Source organism: Parasteatoda tepidariorum, chromosome 4 (genome assembly GCF_043381705.1).
Source record: "Parasteatoda tepidariorum isolate YZ-2023 chromosome 4, CAS_Ptep_4.0, whole genome shotgun sequence".
Lineage (NCBI taxonomy): Eukaryota > Metazoa > Arthropoda > Arachnida > Araneae > Theridiidae > Parasteatoda > Parasteatoda tepidariorum.
The window spans coordinates 69993468-70018934 of record NC_092207.1 but is presented as its reverse complement, the minus strand read 5'-3'; the positions used below and the strand labels follow the sequence as shown (position 1 = coordinate 70018934).

Sequence of the window (25467 nt, the reverse complement as noted above, 5' to 3'; positions counted from 1 at the left end):
TGTTTCTCTTTGATCTAAATAAGTACAAATTTGAAAAATTGGGAGTAAGCCATGTTTGGAAGATTGTAACTTTAATGCAAAAAACATTCGTATTACATGTTGTATTTCATAACCATAAATTATTAAAATGCTAAGTAAAATATTTCTTTTATTTATGTTGACCTAAACTAAAAACATAATAATAGAAAAAGTATAAAAAATATGTTTAATAAGAATTCTGAACCTTTCATTACCGAAAGAGGCCTGCGTCAGGGAGACTCTCTTGCTTGTCTGCTTTTTAACCTGGCATTGGAGAAATGCATTCGGGATAGCGGATTAAACCGAGGAGGATCTATTTGGAACAGATCTCTTCAAATCCTCGCTTATGCGGACGGCATTGATATCATAGGAAGATCAGAACGGGCTGTTAAAGATGCCTTTCAAGCCCTTGAGGCCTCTGCTATAAATATGGGCCTTTCCATTAACGAAGACAAGACCAAATTCATGGAGTTTTCAAGCTCAACTGTAAACTATAGTGAACCTTTGCAGATAAACGGACATTCCTTTGAAAAGGTTAAAGAATTTAAGTATCTTGGTACAATTATCAATGACCAAAACAAACTGAAACCTGAAATTGACAATAGAATCAATATGGCCAACAGATGTTTTTTTGGACTAAAAAGTCAACTAAGATCGAATTTTATTAGCCAAAAAACAAAACTAAAATTATATAAGACACTCATTCTGCCTGTCTTGCTATACGGAAACGAAACCTGGACTTTAAACCTTGACGTACAACGCCCGATAGAAACGTTTGAAAGAAAGATACTTAGAACTATCTTTGGTGCCATACCAGAGGGGGGATGTTGGCGAACACGGTACAACTTTGAACTTTATGGGCTCTATAAACATCCTCAAATTATGCAGATAATCCGAAGCAACCGACTAAGATGGCTCGGTCATATCTGGAGAGGCTCTGAAGATAGCCCTGTAAAAATTGCCACCTTCAAGAACCCTCAGGGGTCCCGCTAGACCACCTACTCGATGGCTCAACGACACCGAAAACGACCTCAAAGTCCTAAAACTTAAGAACTGGAGGGGAGTTGCCATGGACAGAGGGAGCTGGAGAAGGCGTGCTGTTGAGGCAGCCAGCGCGGCTGTTGCGCTCCTGAAGAAGAAGAATTCTGCGTCAAAGGATTAAAACCATTATATTTCTGGGTGCGTTTGCTTTAATTAGGAAAGATTATTCTGTTAAACGAAATTCAGTTAAGAATCATAGTTTTTTTTCTTCGCTTAGTCGTGAAATAACATCAAACCATTATAATAAAAATAATAGTTCTGCTAACGAAAACAAATAATTGTTTTTTTACTTAATTGGGTGCTTCCACTTCAAGAAGAAGACCTCCCATACCCACACATGTGACCAGTGACATCAGCGCCAGCTACTCTTTATCAGCAAAACGGCGTATTAAAAATAAGCTAAGTTTCTCTACATAAGTTAGAATGTTAATTAACGATAAGTTAATTTTATAGAGATCCGTATCGCACATCGAATAAGTTAAAATATAATTCTTTCTCCTCTACTTTTACGTAACTTAGATTTATTATTTGTTCATGTATTTTATTGCAACCATGATATATTTTTGTTTTGTGAACCTGGCAACTTCAATGCATATATAGTTTATGTTCCACATGGCTTCGTATCTGTCTTTGTTAAGTCCCTATGGAAGTATATAGTACAAGAATTTAAATCTTTGAGAAAGAATCTTTGTAAAAGAATATAGAATGTGAATTGATACTTTTGGGCTTGGCTTACTCGAAATAAAATGTAAAGAACAGTTTTTAACGTTAAGAAATATGCGACATTTCAACAACCAATCAGGATCGAAATACTTTTCTTACGCGTCCGATTCCTGTGATTTCTTTTGAAATAACCATTTCCAATAATCGAAATTTTCCTGATAAGTTTCACAATTTTTAAAATCTTTTTTTTTTCTTTTCTATTTGATGCGATTACAACATGCAAGGTACAGAATAACAGGAATATATAAAATAAAATTTCAAACTTTGTATTGTTTTATGTGCTGATAAGAAAAGAATTCATTAGATAAAGAGAAAAAATGTCTTTTTAAATTTTATAAATATTACCTTTGTGCTTAAAAATGAGTCTTTTATTTATCTTCTATGTACATGTAGAATAAAAAATAAATGGTAAAAAAATACAAAACAAAAACCTGCACGTTGAGAAAAAAAATTTCAGTTAATTTTTTTTTTTCATTAATAAAGTTATTTTGAGTTAATTTTTGAGTCATTTGACAAAATTTTTAAGAAAACCACACAGCGGCGCACTTATAAACTGTGTCCATTTTTCTAAAACAAGCACTTGGTGCTGCGTTCAAAATAAAAACCACATCGACGATCTGCGTAAATCTAAACTACAAATAATTCAAAAAGAAATAAATCATTTCCTTCCCTGACATTAGATAAGTTGATATTCTAATAAAAAAAATTCACTGATTGCGAATGAATTTTTTTTTAAAAAATTATTTTTATAAATGTACCCTATTTAGAATAAAGCCTTGAACACCTTACAGATTTTGTTTCTCGAATGCTAATGAATCACGAGGAAGTAAATAATTTATTGTCATGCTACATCTGTTTTTTTGAAACGATGACTTACGCAATATGAGATATTTATTTATTTATTTGTATCTTTTCCGTTCAAACGTTCATATCACTAAATTAAAACAATCGCAGAGCCAGGATGGCCTGGTTGATAGAAGGTTGGACTCGTGTTCAGAAAGGGAGTTCGAATTCCACGAGCCGTGAAAACTCCTTGTTATTATATGGTTTACTACAACTAGTAACTATTACCGATAGTAATTATCATTGTCGTCGATATTAATATTGGAGTTTCCATACGTTTCTCCTTAACGAAATAGTTTCTCTATTAATTTTGCCTTTCAGTACACTTTTTTTTTATTCACAGTTGATTTTAAAAACTTTATTTTTATAGTAACATGTTTTAAAAGCATAACTATAAACAAAATAAACACGTGGTTTCAGATAATGTGGCATAAATAGTAAAAAATAATTACATATCATAGAACGAGCAGTTTAAGGAACTCTGTTCTAAACAGGGTAAAGAAGTAACTAAATAAATTAAGGTTGGCAATATTTTCCGTGATGTCAAAGTGAGAAGTTTCTTAATTTTGGTATATATGTGTATACAGGGAGCGTAGTGTTTTTAAAAAGTGCTTAAAGGTGCTTATTTTCGATTTTCGTTTTTTAAAAGCCTTTAAAGGGGCTTTTTTCATTGGGTGTTTTTAAAAAGTGCATAATTTTCTCTACAAGTTATGCAAAAAGACACAGTTCACATTGTTCTCTTCAACGTTTTCACAATTCATTCCATCCCAATCTATTTTGGCGTATTGTCAGTCCGTAGCGTATGAAAACGCCATTCGTTTTACATGATTCAAAATTTCATGATTTTTGACAATTGTCAGAAACAATGCCAAAAGGTTTTCTTTTTTAGACATGACGGTTAAAACAAAACTGTCAACTGTCGAAACTTTCTTACCCTGCCTAATCTATATATATATTTCTCTTACACGGCGACAAAAAAAGCCTCATTACAACTCCCCGAATGGCAACGCTAAAAAATCGACCAATCATTGCCGCTAAAAATGTCACATGTCAAATCTAGCTGTGGTGGCTCAACATATAGCGCTTTTAAAAATGGAAACTGAAATAACAATTCAGCTGCAGCAATCTCATACTATTAAGCTAGGCAGAAGTGAGTAGTCTTTGTCGATAGATCTCTATTTTAGTATTTTGTCGAAAGCGCTTTTTTTCACGAATTCATATATTACGAATTTATTTGACGATTTTTGATTTATATCACGAATTTATTTGTTTTATTATTGTTATTAGTTATTCATTGAAAAATGAGTCTCAGTCAATGAGTATTTATTTGAATTCAAATTTATTTTAATGACTTAGTATTTGCTAAAAAGATGTAATTTTTTTTGAAAAAAAAAGGTTTTTATATGGATTTGAATGATTGTTTTGAATTCTTAGAATTTTGTGTATATGCAATGTACCTAAGTTAGTAGCGAGCGAAGCGAGCTTGGTTTGCGAAGCAAACCATATAAGATTGCGTGGCAATTTTTGGGAGTTGGCGAGCGTTAGTGAGCAGGGGGCGCAGCCCACAATAATTTCTTAAAGTGCTGAAAATTTTTTTGTGAGTTCTTGAAAAGTGCTTTAAAGGTGCTTATTATTAATAATTTAGCTACGCACCCTATCTAAATCAAAAGATTACTATAAACCCACAATTATGAATCATGTTTAACCAAAGAGGACTTATCGTTAGTGGGATTTTATTTTAGGTTTAGCTTAAAATGTATTTGCATACTCCTATCAATAGTTTGAGTAAAATACTATTACTTTAACTATTTTATTGAAACAATTTGTTTAAATTATGTAAGAAATGGAACTTTCAATATAAATATTAAAATTTCTATTTACTCACTCCTATTAATAGTTATAGTTAAATACTATTACTTTAACTATTTTATTGAAACAATTTGTTTAAATTATGTAAGAAATGGAACTTTTAATATAAATAGTAAAATTTCTATTTGCTCACTCCTATCAACAGTTAGAGTAAAATACTATCCTTTTAACTATTTTATTGAAACAATTTGTTTAAATTATGTAATAAAAAGAATTGTACTTTCATTATAAATAGTTAAATTTCTATTTGCTCACTCCTATCAATAGTTATAGTAAAATACTATTTTAACTATTTTATTGAAACAATTTGTTCTATGTAAGAAAAAAATAGTACTTTCAATTTAAATAGTTGAAATTTCAACTTATTTATCTGTAGTAATTTTTAGTGAATGTTGTCTAGGGCTATTAACAGTGGTTTCACATGATGGTCAAAAAGGGCTAGATTAGTACTGCAAGAAGGAATTTTTTTAATTGGATTGACTGACTTTAAGTTAAGCACTAATATTTAACTTATTTTATGCCATTTTTTGATTTAAAAAAAAACACCGACATTTTGTGAAAAAATCATGCGCGCAATGAAAGTACATTCCTGTATTTAAAAAATTAAAAATAAAACGGAATTAAATTTGGATGATTTTTTCAACTTATGAACACAGAAAGTTATGCATAATTTTAAAAATATAAGTTACATATATATATTACCGTAAATGATCGAAATCAAGAGAATGTCGACTTTCACCGGTGAATGTCAGCAATCACATTGTCGCTTTGGTGATTCCGAAATATTTGTAATAACCGATTTGATATTAATTAATTCATTGATATCATTACATTTGTTCGATATTTTAATATCTGCTGAGGATAAATTAGGATAACCGGTTAAATTCATCTTGGGTAATGGCACTTTACCTTAAAAAAAACATTGATGTAGGACATACCGGGCAGTGGCATTGAACCTTAAAAAAATTGCTATAGGGCATACCGAGCAGTGGCACTTAACTAGACCTAGTATGTATTTCTGACATTTACCAATGCGACTATGTGATTGTCAACATTCACCGGTGGAAGTCAACAGCCACCAATTTCGGACATTCACTCTAACAAATATAAAAGAATTCTGAAAGAGTTAAAGATACTTTTACATATATGTTTTAATATTTTATACTTATAGATGAAAAAAGGATTTGAAATTGTTTTGATGGTCACCAGAATAAATTTTCGCGCCATGAGATTTTTAAGTAAAATGAAATGGTTAAAATAAAGAAAATCATCAAAAGGCTCATCTTGCTTTTTTTACCACCATGGGAAAAATCTGCAAAAATATGCAGTTTATTGTTGCTTTATATACTATTACTTAACAATATAAATGTTGTAACTTTATTCAACAATGAGTATTCTAAACACATTCCTTTTTTTCTACTTTTTACTTCGACAAATCGTAATTTGAACAAATGATAAAGCGGTTTTAAATGCATTTTATAAAATCGTTCTTATTAAATTGGCTACATATACAATGAGGCAATCCGTTACGCAAAACTTATTTACTGAAATACGATTTGATAACTTCACACTCATATTTTTATCTACGAATGATATTCTGATCGCAACACTTGTTTATTCTATTCGGCAAAAATAAAAAGAATTTTGAGAGCACTGATTTTTTTTTATCTCAAACCCACCATTTCGCTCCAATCGAATTCTCCCGCAGACGATTATTAATATAGAAGGATCTGGCAATACATCTGCCTTTTGTAACAGGTACTGAACAAACATTTAAAACACCTGTACCCTCGAAACGACAGAACACAAAATCAAAACGTATGCAGTTGACAGCAAGAACGCTAATGCAGCTATTTAAATTTCCTAGCTACTTTGATGGTAAACATTTTACCACACAAAGAAATGTGCTTGAAGTAGTTTCTTTTGTGAAAATAAATCCTTCTAATTGAATTCAAATATCACTACTTTTCGGATGATTTATATTTCGATTCATTGAGCTGAGCGGAATAAATTATATTTTCTGAGAATTCACTAAATGTTCTGGAATTGAAACATTGTTGCGACCTGCATTGTTTTTTTTTAACGAGGAACAAGATTCGATATTTGGAATTCTTTGTTTCAATACAAATTCAATATTTGTATCGTTATACTCAGCAATTCTGTGAAATAATATATTTTAGATTTTAATTTGTTGCATATGGATTTTTATGCAGTAATACGTGATAGAAGTGTGAGATTTCAAACAATTGGATTACTATGAACGTTTCTGGATTAAAGAAAGTAAATATAATTTGCTTTTACTGAAGTGATTACTGCGAACCTCTTTGAATTAGGAAGAAATCGCTAATTAACTTTTTTGGTGAGCTTGATTATTTTGAACCAAAAAGTAATTATAATTAATATTTAATGAATTGGTTACTTTGAATTTCTTTAAATTATGAAGTAATAGCAACACAAATATTTGTTAAATTAGATTACTTCGAGTAAAAATTAATTATAACTAAATTTCACTTAATTGTATTACTATAAACTTTGATTCGAATGTAATCGTAATTAAATATTTTCTTTTTTAATGCTGAAAACTCTGTGGAAAAGACAGATAAATGATTTTTTTACTCAGCTGTATTAATTTTGATTTCAGTCCTGTGATTGAAAGTAGTTATAAATATTTTTCATTGCATTCTATTTGATATTGTGAATTTCTCAGAATTTTCATGAAATAGGAGAAATTTACCTTCTAATTGAACGTCTTTTATCAGAAAGAAGAAAAATTAGTGCACTTAATTTTGAAATATTAGTTAAGTGCTGGCATCGAATCTCGGTTTTAAATCAGAAACGTATGAAATTTGTGTTTTTTAAATAGTAAAGCGCTTGCATTGAATCTCGATTTTAACTCAGAAACGAGAGAAACTACTGCTCATATTTTTTTTAAAAGTGAAGTCATTGAATGAAATCCATATTTTTTTCTCAGAAACTAGCGAAGGTAGTGAACTCAGTTCTAAAATAAATAAGCATCGAATCTCTGTTCTTTAATTTCTTCGTCGTACATTTCTTCATATTTTCAACATTGAAACTGGATACTATAAAAATGAAATACCAAACATTTCAAAATTGTGAAATGACATCTTCAAGCGAAGAAGACTCGGATCACGTATTAGGAAATTTATTTAATATCCCTGTTGTGAATAGAGGATATTCTGTATGGACAGCATCTATTTATATTGTTTCATTGATGGCCGGCATGGGGGTGCTGGCCTTACCTTACGCTCTTGCTGGTGCCGGTAAGTTTCAAATTTCTTTAAATATCAATTTTAAACTATGAAGAAATGATAACTCATTCAATTTTTGACCCATTAACATCCAAATTCTGCAGCTGTGTAAAAAAAAAATTTTTTTTTAAGCAAACTTTTTTTTAAAAGAAAGTTTTTTATATTAATTAATTTAATTAAAATAATTTCTAATTATTTTAATTAATTCTGATTATTTTAATTCGTAAAAAAAGTAGCATGCTACACTACAAACTACGAAAAAAGTAGCGACTACTACTGTAGTTTAAATGCTTATAGTGCGGTATTTCCAACCACTGGTTCTGCCTGATTAAAATTTTAAATCGAATTTCGCTGTTCCGTAAAGGGTTAATGAAGATTTCCTCAAAAGTAATGCATCATATTATGAAAGCGTTAGCGTTTTTCCTAGCACTCAAATATTATTTTGTGACCCCTAACGACCTGTGACTTTTTTTTAATTTCATTTTTGTGCAGAATTCAAAAATATATTAGGGAGTTGGTTACGGAGCATCCTGTTTTAAAAACTTGATAACCATGTTGTGATGTTAAGCATACCAAAATTTTTAAAAATATTCCCCTGTTAATTTTTTAACTGGAATAAACTTTGTGGATAGCTACAACTTCTGGGTTGGCAGCTCTGTAAATATATTATGTTAGATGAAAATGTTTGGTTTAACGTCAGCGCTCAACGTCATCATTTGATGAAATATTTTCTTTTCCTAACAGTTAAATAAAGGTAGTAGCATAGATTATTTATTAACATTTATTTTAATAAAACCCATTACACTCAACATTGCAAACACGCTACATTTTTTAGTGACGTGAAAATGTCTATGGAAACAGTGGTTGCACATAAGCTAAGTTGATTTTTTTTTCCGAGTGTTGCCTACCACTTTAGTTAAGAAAAAGCATAGCACACTAATAATTTCTTCTTACAATATAGATGCTTGTGTTATGAATATATTCTTGTAAGCAGGAATATCTGCTTTAAAATAAATTCTAACGATGAAATAATTGAGTTGCCAGTTTTTATCAATTTTCAAAATACATTAAGACATTCCATTTAATGGTAATAGATTCGAAATTGTTCTGCTTTATTGAAAAATAGAATAAAAATATGCAAAGTGGTAGTTAGCAGAAGAAAATATTCACTGCCTTTTCAGGTAGACGAATTGTCACTTTCTAAATTATTGCAAGTTTCACATCACTATAAGTCTAAAAATTCAGACGTTCTTAACCACTCAGTCTTAGTAGTTCGAAGGGGTGACCTCAGATACGTTAATTAAATAGTGCACACGATTTTTTTAAGTTACGAAATCAGGCACAAAAACGTACTTTCTTTAAATAAGCACCTTCTTTTTTTTTCTTTTTTTAAAGGATTCGGATTTTTGTCTTACAAAATATAAGGGACAACCGGTTTTTGCTTACATAAATAACGTAGAGCCATGGAAGAGGGCAATAAATAATATTAAATACAAATTTTTTTAAATTATTTTAGCTGTATTAATTTAAAAACTTAATGAAAGAACCAGGTAAGTGACATTTTAAGAACGAAAAAACGTTAAATCCGAACTGTTTAGTTACCAATTTATTAGAAGGCGAGATTAATAATTCTTTGCTTTATTTTATTTGCCACTGTCTAATTAGAAATAAAAATTCATGCAATCATACTTAAAATTTATGTGATTATTTATGTTCAAGATTTAAGTGAAAGCAAAAACAGTTCTGTTACGTTAAACATTCCCATATTGATGCAAACACTTTTTTCTGTGAGTCATTAATTCCCCTAAAAATTTCACTTACCTGGTTCTTCCATCAAGCTATCTAATTGTGTAGGTGTATGGTTTTCAGTTTTGAGCATGATTTCTTAGTGTTTATAATACTGATTTATTGATTTCTTTACTTATTTTTTTATTATTCCCGAACGATGAAGAACGGGTATTCAGCTAGTTCTCTATATTTTTTTCTCAGAAAAAAAAAATTCTTAAGATTTTTCGTGAATTTTCAGAATTTTAAATAATTTAATGGATTTTAGTTGCATTTCCGGAAAACAAAATATGCATTATACAGGGCCAGCTCTAAGGATTTCTAATTATTAGCCAGTAAATTAGCCAAATATCAAAAGTATTCGCCAATTTTCGAAAGTCTTTGCCAAATGCAAATCTCAACAATTTTTATGAAAAATTGTTTTCCCTTAGAAAACTATTTGTTTATTTCAGGCGTATATTATTTGGACCCAATTCTAATTGGTTACGCGGCTCATCTACTAAAAATTACTATAATCGAAAAAAAAATACTGATTTGTTTATAAAAATTCATTTTAAGGTAATTTTAATTTCTTTCCAGTTGAAAAGCTTATTCGCCAAATTTACGATTCCATAGCATTTGGCGAGGTAACGAATGCTTAGCGCGAGCCCTGTATTATATTATTAACAAGAAAATCGTTCGTCGGTCCTGATGAAAGGAGGTTAGGACTATTTTTATTCACCAAATTGCTAACAGAAAAATCTATTCACTCAGTAAAAATATAATTGCATTTGAAGCATTTTCAAGAAAGTACATTTCTCTACATTGAAATATATAATGTCAAACGTTATTAGGCTAAAATAAATGTTCTCAGAACACTTTACTTCTTTTAATCCTTTTAGACCTAAAATATAATAGAAGTAAATGATTTTATGCATTACAAAGCAATTTAGATCAGACAAGGTCATGATCAAGGAACATCAGAGTAACAGACATTTACGTAATCATCAGGTGGGAGCTCGAGTCATTGACAATTAAACAGGTTGGAAATCGAAAAATGTAGAAATCGATTCTTATCTCATCTGACGCTTTGCCCTTTCATCTCTTCTAAAAGACTTCTGCTAAATTTTATTTGCAATGGCATGCATCTTTAAAATGTCATTAAAGTAAAGATATGTGTTTATTGTTTAGAACAAAAATATTATTATGGGAATTAGGTAAAATTAGTAATGTCATCAGGTGAATATGTTACCGTTAAAGTGTATAAATCAATGAAATACCTGCAAGTGATATAGTGTGGTTAACTCGATCCCGATTGGCTGTTGAAACGCTGCGTTTGTTTACGTTAGCAACTGTTCTTTCCATTCTATTTCGAGTAAGCTAAGCCTGTCAAGTATCAATTCTCTTAGGTGACATATTCTATATTCTTTCGCAAAGATTTTTTTCATGAAGATTTCAATTATTTCACTATAGATTTTCTTACTCAAAACAAAGACAAGCATGAAGTCATGTGGAACATACACATTTTAAAGAGATTGCAGAAAATTTTAAGTAGTTTTTTTTTATACCCAGGAATGAGTTTAACTTTTCATCTACGAAATTTCTTATTCCAGGCAATCAGAAATGAGATGCATATTACTTTTCTTTCATTGATTGTGAACAATCATATATAAGACAAACTATTTGCCAATTTTATGATATATGATAAGTGTACACGTAAAGAATATATTTATTATCATAAAGATTTTTTGCGTCAAGATTTTTTTTTGTACGCAATCACATTGGAGTGATTTAGCACTTTCACACACGTATGCTAAGCACAGTTAAATTTCTACATGACAGTCACGGGTTTCCAACACAGCTTACATAAAAAATGCGCTCATTAAGGTGTTGTGTGAATCTGCTAAATCTCTCTATTTTTAATTTACTTGTTAATATTCTTGTGCTTAATTTTTTTTTAAGGATGGTTTGGTCTTCCCCTCATTGCCCTTGCTTGCATCAACAGTTGGTACAGTGCAATTCTCTTGGGTAGAACATGGATAATGCTGGAAGAGAAATGGGAAGAGTACAGAGGAAAGTTTCGATATCCATATCCAGCAATGGGTCTAAGGGCTGCTGGACCCTGTATGAGGTAATATTAAACGAGTATGAGGACCTTACATTTCTATTTTTTTCCCTTACATCGATTTCAAAGGCTTAGGCAAGATTTTCGGTTAAACTTCTGTGAGGTAATTTTATTATTATGTCATTTATCCTCACATGAATCTGCAATCTTGTCCGATCAATAACAATGCTAATAACATACAATACAATGTCAACACCATATCAAATTAAAGACGTGTAGCTGCGAAATCTTCGGATGTGAATGTATCTTCGTGTTGTCCTTCTTTCATAGTACTATCTTTCTTTCTACTTGACAAAGGCTTATAAGCTTTAATTGAGTACAAAAGCATGCATATGTATGTTGTACAAATAAATAAATAAACAAATAGCTGCATATCTAGAAGGACATTGCAAAGATACATTCAGGGTCATGGGGGGAATCGAACCCTTGTCTCTGTAAAGTGCGTTGGCGAAAGCATACTATCTTTCGAACACAAAGACCCCAAACTTAACGTTTTGGCTGTTTTAAATTTTGCCATCGCAATTTTGATCCTCTGCAGAAGGGGTGGCACCCCCGCTTCGGTAGCCCGACGACCTGAACGCGAAGTCGAGCACTTTACGGTAGAACAGTTTAACGAGAACCAATACCGCACACCCTCGGTCCCTACGCAGACTAATTGAAGTGGTCACCCACCCGCACACTGACCGCTGATGCTTGACTTTGATCTACTGGGAACCGTGTCTTAACGATTAGTCCACTGCGGGACCCAATTTTTTGGGTTTACAGCTACTTATGTTCCACTCCGAGACCTTGTAATTTTGAACCCAATCCAGAAGACGAGGGAACTCCTGGATCAAGTATTGGGAGAAATTTGCCTTCGTGGAGAACTTTATAATTGAAAAAATCCGCCTTTGCCTTACATGGAGTGGAAAACCACGAAAACCTCCCACGGTTAGTCTGACGGCAGGGGACTCTAACCCTAATCCGTCTACCGCTGAGAATATTTTACGTAAGTACTGTGGTCGGCCAGCGTAATTCGTATCGACAAGCCATCGCTGGGATTCGAACCCGGTTTACCTCATTGGAAGGCGAATGCTCTTTCTCCTTAGCCATCACTGCTCAGTCAGAAAACTTTCATTAGTTAATCAAAGGAGTGCAGTTACAATTTTATTCGGAAAACTCAATAATAGTTTTAAATATTCATTGTCTTCGTCATAGTAAATTAATAAAAATTATACAGTTAAGAGACAGAAGATTTGATTCAATGAAGATATCAATTACAATTTAGTCGAAAACATTTTTAATCGCGCATAGTTATAACATGTCACTTAAATGAAAGTTATTACCAAGACATACATAATTAAAATAGAATTTATGCAACAGCGATTTTAGGAGAATGCTTAATGAATTTAAATACCTTTCCCAAGCAAATTGTCCATTTTAACTATATTAATACGACTTTCGGGTGACATTTAACTTAAAGCCTAGAAGGAAATGCCTTATTTGCAATTTAAAAGTGTCTCTGTAAATTATTTTCTCGAACTTCGGGTAACAAAAATTTGTTATAGCATATATTTCTTTATCTTATGAATGTTGCTGCGTTCCTTAATTCAATTAAAGAGTTTGAAACAATATAAAGATACTGCAAATGTTAAACGATGAGCAATTTGTTTCTAATACTTCGGTGTTATAACAAAGTATATCTACATCAATTTTTTTAACTGTATATATTATAGACTTACTCCCAAACGCAATTAATTTCAGAGTTCTAGTTTCAGAAAGAGGGAACATTTAGTCACGTGATAGCGGGTTTTAAAAAAAATATTATTGAATCTATAATATTTATTTTATATAAAACCTCTCTATCAAAAAGCACACCATATCATATTATAGAATAATAAAGGTAACTACCCAGGGTGTAAAAATTTTTGAAGCAATCAAATATCATTGGTTTGAAAACGTGAAGCAGATCATATTCAATATTCTTTAAAAGATTTCCAATAATACCAAACTCGATATTTTACCCACCCCCACCAGATGTTGGGCGGGAGCAAACTTTGAAATCTTAACACCTATTTTTTTACTGCAGATCCGGATTCTTCTGAAAAAAAATAACCCTATTTGAATTATTTTGCTTCACAGATGGCGCTGTCACCAAGAAAATTAAAAAAAAGATACAAACTGTTTAAAATGGACGATACCCATCAGATTGAAAATCAAAATAAATAAAAGTGTTTCGATATTTCTTTTCTAGAAAAATTTTTTAACATTTAATCGTTTGCATTTAATTTTTTTAACTATTTTTTATTAACTATTTTTTAATATATTTTTAAACTCTAACTATTTTTTAATTTTTTTAAACTAATTTTATCTTCTTAATCTGATGGGTCTCGAGGTTCGCCATTTTGAACAGCTCGTACTCTGATATTTTATTTGGATTGGTCTGACGTGCAGCAAAAACATTGTATATTTTTTCCCGTCAACAGCCCCATCTGTTGACGAACGTTGTAACTTTTTCTATGCTTGGCCAGGAAAAATAACTTAGTTTCTAAACAAAATAACCATACACTTCTGTCTCCTCCACTTTTGTTGTTACTTTATTTTCAAACGATCAGTCTTTTTTAGAATATCCGCTATGCTGATAACTTAAATATTATATTATGGAAAATTACTATGAATTTAAGTTTATAAAATTTTAAAATTCGCTGGGATAGCTTCTAACGAACCATTAAGCCCAAAAAATATACCCATTTACTGACTTGAGTACGTTTTCGAATTCTTTCGAGTACCATTTCGCGGAAGGATTCCAGATCGCCCCCACTGATTTAAAAACAAAATACAGAACTTAACAGATAATGTTTACTTTGCAGGTATTTTGTAACAGCTACACTACATGTCACTTTAATAGGTGTGGGTGTCGTCTACATTCTACTCTGCGCACAAATAGTTCAGTCGATGACTGACCAAATTTATCCATTAACTTACGACACGTGGATTGTGATTCTGTGTATCTGCCTCTGCCCTCTCACTTGGTTTGGGAGATTTGAAGAATTTTGGTAAGTTATGATTTTCCACATTCTACACCGTGACTCATGTCTGTTCTTATGTTTTATATTGTCATGTCATGTTCTTTTCCTCGCCTAGAAGCTCCTTGATAAAAAAAAAATAGACGAGACAAGTGGTTAATTCGCTCATGGGCTGCAATAGTGGCACAACTCAAAAAGTACGCGTTTTGGACAAAGAACAGGTGTAAATATGAAAATTAAAAATTCTTTTCAGCAGCTATAATTCAACTTGAAGGTAATATTCGTTTAAGCAAACTAAAGCATTTTCTGTGCATTTCCATTAGCAATGAAAAGTTTAAACCCACTTATTTCAAAACATGATTTTTTGAGTTGTGCCACTATTGCAGCCCATGAGCGAATTGTTTTCAATCAAAGAACTATTGCGATACACCTATTCAGAAATGTTAAGATTGATAATTCGAAACCGTATACTTAGGATTATTTGAGGGCAAACTATTTGATATTGTTGAAAAACATGATCATCGATCCGGCTGTTTCACGTCACCAAGGGTTCGCAAACAGCTCAGGAGACAATCAGGCCTCCATGCGAAGACCTGACAAAAGGCAATTTTCTGGAAAGATGTGTTGGCGGGAATAGTAAAAAAAATCGCTAAATCCACTTAAAAGAATGTTTTCTCTCCAAAATTTCTAATTATTTGGCTACGGTGACTTTCAATGACGGTTTCATGGGGATTGCCAACATCATGGTTGTTATGGGCATTCGAATTCGCAACACGACGTTCGAGTTTCGCAAAAGGAGCGACGCGCGTCGCTTTGCATGCTGAGATCACCAAGCTTCTTCCTCCAGCAAAGAAGTCAAATCTGCTTCCCGAGAATGAAGCAATGCACACCCACGAAATATATGATCTAGTGGAAGACGTGCTGTTTGGCCCATCACTGATGGATGGCAAGTCTCAAAACACTGACGAGAAACGTTATAAAACACGAGTTGTCAAAAATTATGCTTCTTTCGTTAAAATCATATTTCAAAATCATGTTTCTTTCGTTCAGAAATTTTACCCTAAAATATAAGGGGTAGTCAAAATATGGTCCCCCTAGAAGAAAGCGATCCAAAGTTCGGAATCTTTCATGCTAATATTACTTTTTGCGTATTTCGCCATGTCTCCAGAAATGTTTAAGCAAACTGTTATTCGCACACAATTATAAAATTCGTTTATCCAAATAAAATCCATGCTGAAAATAACTTTTATTAAATATTTATTATTTTCACTATTTTATTTAATAAACCGGAAGTTTTCAGTCTAACCGGAAGTAAACTTTCTAACGGGATTGTATTTTTTGTAGTGGTATATACACTACAGTATGATATCAGTACTGATCATCAAAGCAGAGTATTACACAACCAGGGAATGATTCACCATCGCTCATGCATAGTTCTTTCTTGTAGCTCTCATATGCTTAATAATCATACAAATAATCAGCTCTCTATTTTTCAATGGTTCCCTGCAGATCACAGAAGTCAAGCATCACTGGCTGCTTGGATCAGTCTGCATAGGGACCGAGGGTTTGCGGTATTGGTCCTCGTTAAACTGTTCTACCGTAAAGTGCGCGACATCGCGTGCAGGTCGTCGGGCTACCGAAGCGGCGGGAGCCATCCCCTCTGCAGAGGATCGAAATTGTGATGGCTAGTCTTCGGGTCATCCTCAGGGATGCTTCCCAGACAGTCGCCAATGGCCCATTGTGCAGCTCTAGCGCGACGTGAATGAACTACAACTACAACAACTCTATTTTTCAGTTTCAGACATTTTATTACATGCCGACCGGCCTGTGTAGGGGTCACGGAGCTGGCATTGCATCAGAAAGGTTCTGGATTCGAATCCCGGGAGAGGCATAGAAGTTCTTTCATTCTCTATACTATCTGTCCTTACTGTGGCAGCAACGTTGGCCCACATAATAGGGTGCCCCAGAAAGAGTGGCCAACAAATCTACCCTTCAGATGCCTGTATGACGAAAGGTCATTCCCCAGGTGGACATTTGGACAACAACAAAAAAATTGATTGCATAAATGGAGCAAAATTTAAATCTTGCGTATTTAACTCTTGCTTAAAACTTTAGACACCCTTTATTTACAGAAAAGATTACTTGTTTTAAATTAGAAATTCTTAGTAACAGAAATCTTTAATGTACTGACGAATCAACGCTTATCTCCTGTGTGAAAAAACTTTTTGTCAAAATATTAGATACAATGACAGAAACAATACTTCATATTTACATTAAATCCCAATGTTGCGTCTTTTTTTTTTCCTTTTAAGTTTCCAATGTTTAATATTTTTCACAAAAAGACGGTGATCAGTATTTCCCACATATATTACAGGTTTGCTGCCATTGGAGCTATGGTTACGGCGGCTTTAGCTTGCTTCATGTTGTTTGCTGGAACTCTTCTAGAAAGATCTCATCTTCATGCAGTAGTTTATAAACAACCCACCTTCCCATCCCTCTCTCTGTCCTTTGGGACGATATTATTTGCATTTGGAGGTGTTTTCTTTTTCCCCAATATTCAAAACGATATGTCAAACAGACAACAATTCAACCAAGCGACCCTTTTAGGATTCGCAGGTAAGAATCTTTCCTATAAAACAGAACTTCTTTACCTATGGGTTTCGAGTTCCAATATCGTAAACTATAGGTACTCATTTTTTTATATAGTATATTTATCTTTTTTTATAGCTGAGCTTTATATCAATGTGTCTTAAAATATTTTTTTAATATAGTGTCGATATTTTATAGTGTGTTTTTAATATTATTTCTTAAAAAGAATCTAATTATCTAATACGATATCGCCATCTTTATTGATAACCAGTTTAGATATTGATAACGGGTCATTTAGATATCGAACGGGGAAACTGTCATAAAAGCTTTCGTTTTACAGCATGGGTACCACTCTAAAATAATTTCAAGACTTAACTTATTTTTTTCACTTATTGACACAGTCTAGCTTTGTTTACCAGAATTTTCAGAAATTTATAGCTATCTAACTCCAAATTAGTTTTTTCTTGTTGTTGTTAATTTACGTCGCACTAGAGCTGCACAACAGGCTATTGGCAACGGTCTGGGAAACATCACTCGGGATGATCCGAAGACATGCCATCACATTTTTGATCTTTTGCGGAGGGGATGGCACCCTCGCTTCGGTAGCCCGACGACCTGCACGCGAACTTAGTTTTTTTTCTAATTTAACTTACAACTCTAAAAATAAATCATTGATCATCTTCTTTAGTGCAATCTACAACATGAGGTTGCATGTCTCTTTTAGAGATCGACAAAAAGAGCTCTCTGAATAAAAGCCTCGCGCAAATATTTCGAATACATTTCAATTTATTTGTTTTGTTAACATATTTTGTTTGATATTTTTTCGTGCTTCCTTAATTAACCATTTCGGCTTTGGGTGCGAAGGGTCGCTGAGAGAGGTTTTGATGGTCTCCCCTAAAGGTTTTCTTCAATGAAATGTCGATGGAAAAAATTCCATCAATTACAAATAAAAGACGTCTTTCCCGAAGGTTTCATTACAATAGGGCTCTTTTTTCTTTTCTTAGGCTTCTCAGTTTGACCGCCAAAACTTGAACCTATAATGAACACTGAACATAAAAGGTATATATTTCGCTGAAAACATATACTACTGAATAGTACCAAAAAATGTAAGAGGTGCGTGGGTGGTGTAATTTTTATATCCTCAGTGGTAGACGGATTATGAGCCTTGCCGTCGTGCTAAGTGCCGGAGATTTTCCTCTTCATGTGACGTAAATCCGGGATAGTTCCATTAAAAAGTCCTTCACGAAGGCAAATTTCTCCCAATACTTGATCCAGGAGTTCCCTTGTCTTCTGGATTGGGTTCAAAATTACAAGGCTACGAAATTGAACATAAGTAGTCGTGAACCCAAAAAATTGGGACGACTGTTCAACGATGGTTACAAAATAAAATCAAACTGATTTCGATGTAATTAATTCCGCCTGCCTTCCTTGATTTTATTTTATAACCGGTGTAGAACAGGTACGCCACTTTTAAGTTGACTATTAATGTCCAAATTTGTAGCCTTATAATATTGAACCCAACCCAGAAGACAGCGGAACTCCTGGATCAAGCATAGGGATAAACTAGCCCTTATGAAGGACTTTTCGATTGCGATTTGTCAGATTTTGATAACGCTTTTGTTTCCTCCAGTAATCGATATTGATCTAAAAAAAGGATTACTGCAAAAGCCCGCAGTGAGCCAGGGAAATCATGGAGGTTAAAATCTGCACAACTTCGTGACCAATGGCTTGATTATAGCAATGTGGTCAATATTGCTCACGAGCCACCTTTACTTCCTAGACTTACTGGCACCCATCGATCAAAAGAAGTGAGGTTCAAACTACTACTGGGGATTGAACCCCAGTTCTTCACGTTGACAGTTCAGTCAGTGCCTTAACAACTGAGCATCACGGTTCATATTGATTTGCGACTAGTATAGCTTTTACTTATATCCAATAAGAATTCTAAAAATGTATATTATAAGTGGATATTAGAGAACACCTAGCATATAATAATATTTCATTTCTTCACAGGACTTTTAATCTTCTATTTACCGGTAACCATAACAGGATATCTCGTTTTTGGATCTACTGTTTCACCTAACATCCTTCTCTCTATACAAGAAGGGTATCTAAGATCATCCATCGAAGTTTGCCTAGCTGTTCACATACTTTTAGCTTTTCTGTTAGTGGTCAATCCGGTGGCACAAGAAATTGAAGATCTTCTGGCGGTCGCATCAGGTAACATCATCTTAATTATTGAATATTTTGTAGAAAAAGTTTTTTTCCAAATAGGCTACAAAATCTGTCTTTTAAAAATAACCGATGATTTGAAATGTCAATTTTTAAAAAAAAAAGGAAAAATTAGAAATGCACTGGTTCCTACTTTATGCATAGGATATATTTTGTACTAACAAAGTTTCAAAATTAGTCACTACGTCCGTCAACAAAGTTGCGATAGCAACGCTCGAATACGCCATCTGGGGAGAAGACCCTCTCCTCTATTCAGTTGTATAGGAATGTACTACGATATTTTCGCATTTAATTGTGAAAGTATTTTTTAAAATTCCAAAGACGTTTTTTTTTTCATTTTTCTAGAACTATATTCAATGTAGTTTTAATTCCTTATAGTGTCCCAACTTAAAAGTTTTTAATCTATTCGAAAATCTAGACAGAAACTGACGTACTTCCTTCTTTTACGACGCTCCACATGCTAATGGTGAAAGCATGGGAAGTGTTGCCATAGGTAGAGGGTTCTGCTGTACGGCACCAATAGCCCATTTCGATCACCAATAGCACAGTTAATTGAAAATAACTGTAAAATCATATTTTAACGATGACTTCGATTTGCAGCAACATGATGTAGATTCAGAAAAAACATTTAGAGATAAAAACGTTCAGACATGCAAAGAAAAAAAAAAAATTATATTTTCAGTCAGCACCACTATCAGTTGACAAACCGTGTAACTTTTTAAATGGCTTAAAAATATACAATACAGCAATTGAAATATAATAACTTGTGCTAGGAGTGTTTTACTTTTAATGAAACTAAAGAAGAATGATATATTGTATTTCCCAAGTGTACAATTAAACAGAGCATTCTATAATCAACACCATTATTATGAAACATCAAAATGCTTGTCAAAACCAAGATAAAAAATCGATCAAAATTTCGAAAATTACTAATAAACTATCAAAAATAGATTGCTCGATGAAAGTTGTAGAAAAATGTTATTCTTAAATGATGAAGAAATTTTTTTAAAATTTTGTCAGGTTAAGTTAAAGATGCTACACCTAACATGCATACTGTTCTTTTTTCCCCCGTCAGAGTTTTGAGATAAATTCTAAATTTACATATATTTAGGGCTGAGATTATAGAACACCCTTTATAAAGAGCCAGTTTCGATCATTATAAATAACTGCGACAAAAGTAATAATTCCCATGTAGCATTTTTTTCCTCGTAAAGAAGTTTAATTTTGTATATTATGGTTTAAGTAAATAGTTACCATATTTACCTAACAATTTGGAGAAATGCAAGAATAATTCATTGATAATATCGATAATACTTACTCTAAACGTCATTTAATGTTCCAAAATTGTGAAAATTAAAATGTACTTTAACAATTTTTTTTGTCAGGTAGCTACTAAATATCTTTAATTTGTAATTATTCATACAATATATTTTATTTGAAAAAAAAATGTATGTATGATTCTTATTGAAAAACAGTAGTTTTTAGCATGGGGTTTATTTGCATATTTTAAAAGGAAACAATAAATCCAGTGATTTTATGTGTGACAACTTCCTTGCAATTTTTGTACCAAGTTTATTACCAGGTATATAGATTAAATTAGTCTTGTTTGAAAACAATTTAAAATGTATAATATTCTCTACATTCCACTATTGCATGGAGCATACTCGAGAGATACTTTTAAACATATAATAAAAATAATTTTGAATAGAGTCTACTATATTTCGACAGAAATTTTCGCAATTTCAGATATTTCAAATAAAATTATTTCGAAGTATAGCTTTGGATTTTCAATTGTAGGAAATACAAAACCTACATTCAAGGCACTTGCCAACTTAATCATAGATGAAGACAAATGTTTCAACCAAATCTGATAGCATTTGATTCAGTTATTAATGAAAACATTAGGTGAAATGTACGTTATAATAGTAAACGTTATAAATAGTACGTTCTAAAAGTATAATAATAAACATTAACTTTAATGATTGAATTTAGGACAGAATCTACCATTGCAATAGTAAATTTTCACAATTTTAGATATTCCAAATAAAATTATTTAGAAGTATAACTTAGGATTTTCAAATGTGAGAAATACAAAACCTACATTCAAGGCAACTTAATCAAAGTTGAGAACAAATCAAATCCAAACATGGTTGCATTTGATTTAGTTATTACTGAAAACATTCGATGCTTTTAATGATAACTCTGTATTTAAATTTACACTTTAAATGTTTATTCATGAAATGATTTTCCTCATTACTATTTCAGACTTCAACTACAAACGATGTTTCATTAGAAGTACCATTATGTGCCTTATTTTAATTATTGCTTACACAATTCCTCATTTTGACAAAGTTCTCAATTTGATTGGAGGTTCAACCATGACCCTCTTAACTTTCATCTTTCCTCCTCTATTTTATTATTTGCTAAACAAAGATGAAGTCAAACTCAGCTATCACAGGTAAAGATCTGAACATAATCAGTTATATGCGTTCTTCGATTTGAATTTGCCATATTGTACAATAATATAAAAGTGTTATAATGTACAAAACCTATACTATATTGTTTTATAATATTTGAACAAACATATACAGTTGAACCTCAATATCATTAACCTAATTACGAATTTTTGGATATTACAAAAAAATCTGAATTCCCTACACCTTTGCTATGTCGCTAAAATCAAAACTTTTTGAACCTAATATATTTCTCCTTGTAACTCTAAGTGACCTTCAATTTCAAGAAATATTTCTGATCAGAATTTCTTCTAAATTTTAAAGAATTTAAACAGTTTATTTTCAATTTTTAAAAACTTTCTCAAACAATTCTATGAATCATTTCTTAGAACCCTGATAAGAGAGTATCATGTCTGAAAAGAAATTCACTGTATTATCTATTCCTTAAAGAGTTGATACGTAAAACTCAAAATTTGCTAATAAAATAAGAAATAGCTAGCTAATTTTATGAATGATTGCAAAAGAAACTTATATTTATGAAGAAGTGGTTATTGTAGACAATGTTTCAGTATGTGGAGACTGGGAAGTATCAGAAATGTTAAAAGGGACTAAGCCATCTAGAGACATATTAGAAAAGATAACCGATAAACATAACAGATAAACTTCAGAAAACCAAATGAAAAAGCAAAGATATTGACATCGTTTGAAATGAGTATTTTTTTTGAAGTATTCAAATCTTTTAAAATGTAAGTACAATTATTGTTTTGACTGAATAGTTAAGAAATATTTTATTTTTGTTTTTCTGAATTTTCAATATCACAAAACTTTTAGTGTCTCCCTTCAATTGTGTAATATTTAGGTTTGACTGTATTTATCATTTCAGCTTTGCAAGCTTTTTTAGAAAATGTGTTATAAGTGTTCCCTAATCCAAAGAAAATAAAACTTTAATAAAGAAACATATGAGCACCACCTATTTTGTCATGTAATTTTATTGTAATTTATAACCTGCCTTGAACATCTTACCTAATTTTGAGCTTACAACTACCATTTTTCAACGCCGTAGCTTATATAATTTTGAACAGAACCCAACCCAGAAGACACCAAAATTCCTGGATCAAGCAGTGGGACAAACTAGCCTTCAAAGAGAACTTTTTGCTGGAACTAACCTGTAATGTGCATTACATGAAGAAGAAACCCTTGAAAAAACATTCTACGGTTAGCCTGAAGCCAAGGGGATTCGTCTATCACCGAGGATATATTTACGTTAGCACCGTGGTTATTGCATTCCGGGAACAGAATTCGTATCAACTTCTCACTGCTGCAATTCAATCCTGATTCACCTCCTTGAGAGGAGAACACTCTGTCCCAAGCCACAGCGACTCTTGTTGCATAATTGAAAAAAATTGCAGAAAGTGTTTTGTCATAGATTTCCAGAAAAGTGACCGGATGAATATTTTCTTTCCCTTGCTATTCTTATCAACCTTGAAATTTAATTTTAGAAAACTGATTTAAAAATAATTTTTCAATATGTAGGTAATCATACATGCCAAATGTATGAAAACATTAGTTTTGAATTTTTTATTGCTTATGTTGATATTTCTAAAGGCCTAGTATTACTATTAGGCCTAGTCTTTAAATTTACCTCATAGCAAATACATCAAATCAAAATGTTTACTCATCATTCTTAAAATGAGACAATTCCAAAAGGAAACTATTTCGATTAAGTTAAAACAAAGATTCTAAATGAAATCAATTAAAAAACATTGATTTTTTGTTTACTATTTTGTTTATATAAATATAATTATTATTTTAATTTCAGCAGAACGCCTTTCCTTGAGAAGATCTTTTTGCTTCAAATAATAGTAACTGGGATTGCAGGTGGAATTTCATGTACATATTTTGCATTTATGGACATCATTGATGTGCTTACAGGTGAAAATGTGGCTCAGAAAGCAATGAATGTTTCGATGTAGACTTATATTTAATTAAAAATAATGTATATATTGATTCATAACATTTCTTTCCTTATTTTCTAGAATACAATATTGAAAAAAATCTTACCAGAAATATTTTTAGGAATTTTTTTTAAGAAATTATAAATAGTAATTTACTTCAGCAATTAGTTTTACAATTGAAATCATCCTTTTTTGAAAGGTAAGTATGTTTATTATTAGCTTTAGTTTATTTTTAATGTGTGTGCATTATGTATAAAATTAATTTCAGGAATTTATTGCTATTAAAAAAAATTTTATATACCAATTAAGCCCTTAATATATATTTTTAAAAATCTTAGGTATAAAAAAAGCCAGTAAACAATGTACAACAGAGTTTATAAGTAACTATGCAATAAGTGAAAAAAAACTTCCAAACTCAGGTTAATAAAGAGCTAATCAATTTGAGGCAGGGTTACAATTTCTTCTGAAAGATACCTATTTTTTTCCACAATACTAGAAAAACTGAAAGAAATGAATGAAACTATAAATCATTATTTAGATAAGAATAGCTTAAATTTAAACAAATAAAATAGAATTTTTGTCATTTACTTTTTACAGCACTTAATAACTGTTTCAAATTTTAGAAATCGATAAAATGTTATCCTTATTTTCCTAAATAAATAAATACACTTTAAAAAATCTAACTATACTTAATTTATTTTAATTAATGTAATGCACATTTTGTTTATAAAAAATAATGTATAGTTATTATTTGTACACAGAATTATTTGTATTAACAGGTTTAAATTTTATTTATATTACAAATATTTTCTTTTAAAAACATTAGTAATGATTTTTCTCAAATGTCAAATTTTTTTTTCTACATCATATTTTTCTTTGTGTTTTTAAAATCCCCATTACTAAGTATATAACTTGGAAAGAAACACAATAAAACTAGATTAAGATTGCAATTATGAACTGTTTAAAACAATTGGCAAGATTTAAATCACTTGAGTTAAATGATTGAAATTACAATTTAAATCAATTTGCAATTATTGTATTTTAAAATAGACTAAAAGTAGATAAGAGCTGCTTGAAATTGTTAAATTGTATTTTCCCATTAGCTCTGTATAAAACAATTNAGATTGCAATTATGAACTGTTTAAAACAATTGGCAATTGGCTTGATTGAATGATTGAAATTACAATTTAAATCAATTTACAATTATTGTATTTTAAAATAGACTAAAAGTAGATAAGAGCTGCTTGAAATTGTTAAATTGTATTTTCCCATTAGCTCTGTATAAAACAATTTGCTGCAAAGAAACATATTTATTTCAATTATACTCATTTAGTGTTTTGTTTAGTTCAACATAAGCGCCTGTAAAACTTATACAAAAAATACAATAGCTATGTATTTAATATCAATAATGAAAAGCAACTTGTTTTGCCTTACTTAATCTAACTTTCAATAACTTAAAATAACTTTTATTTCTTTAATGTTATTCTGATTGAAACTGATTTACTTTTCCTTGGATAACTAACTCACAACAAATTGCCTTTATATTTTAGGATGTTTATTTTGAACAATAGTAACGACTTT

At 31.4% G+C, this 25467-nt stretch overlaps 1 protein-coding gene across 2 annotated transcripts; it reads left to right on the top strand.

Annotated features, from left to right (window-relative positions):
• Positions 1-6238: 6238 nt before the first annotated feature.
• On the top strand, positions 6239-23938 carry LOC107449757 (uncharacterized). 2 transcript variants are annotated; one of them, XM_016065403.3, is made up of 7 exons: positions 6239-7775; positions 11490-11658; positions 14502-14687; positions 17032-17273; positions 19260-19466; positions 21744-21936; positions 23754-23938. In XM_016065403.3, the coding sequence occupies exons 1-7, from the start codon at positions 7583-7585 to the stop codon at positions 23902-23904; spliced, it is 1341 nt and encodes a 446-aa protein (XP_015920889.2). In that variant the 5' UTR covers positions 6239-7582; the 3' UTR covers positions 23905-23938. The 2 variants fall into 2 exon arrangements, with proteins under 2 accessions (XP_015920889.2, XP_015920888.2); XM_016065402.4 differs by having other exon boundaries at positions 23751-23938.
• Positions 23939-25467: the final 1529 nt, after the last annotated feature.

Excerpts from the sequence above, each read along its gene's own strand:
- LOC107449757 (XM_016065402.4), top strand. The coding sequence starts at position 7,583 with ATGAAATACCAAACATTTCAAAATTGTGAAATGACATCTTCAAGCGAA. Across the intron at positions 17,274-19,259 it reads GACCCTTTTAGGATTCGCAG|GACTTTTAATCTTCTATTTA; the intron begins GTAAGAATCTTT and ends ATTTCTTCACAG. Across the intron at positions 19,467-21,743 it reads TCTTCTGGCGGTCGCATCAG|ACTTCAACTACAAACGATGT; the intron begins GTAACATCATCT and ends TTACTATTTCAG.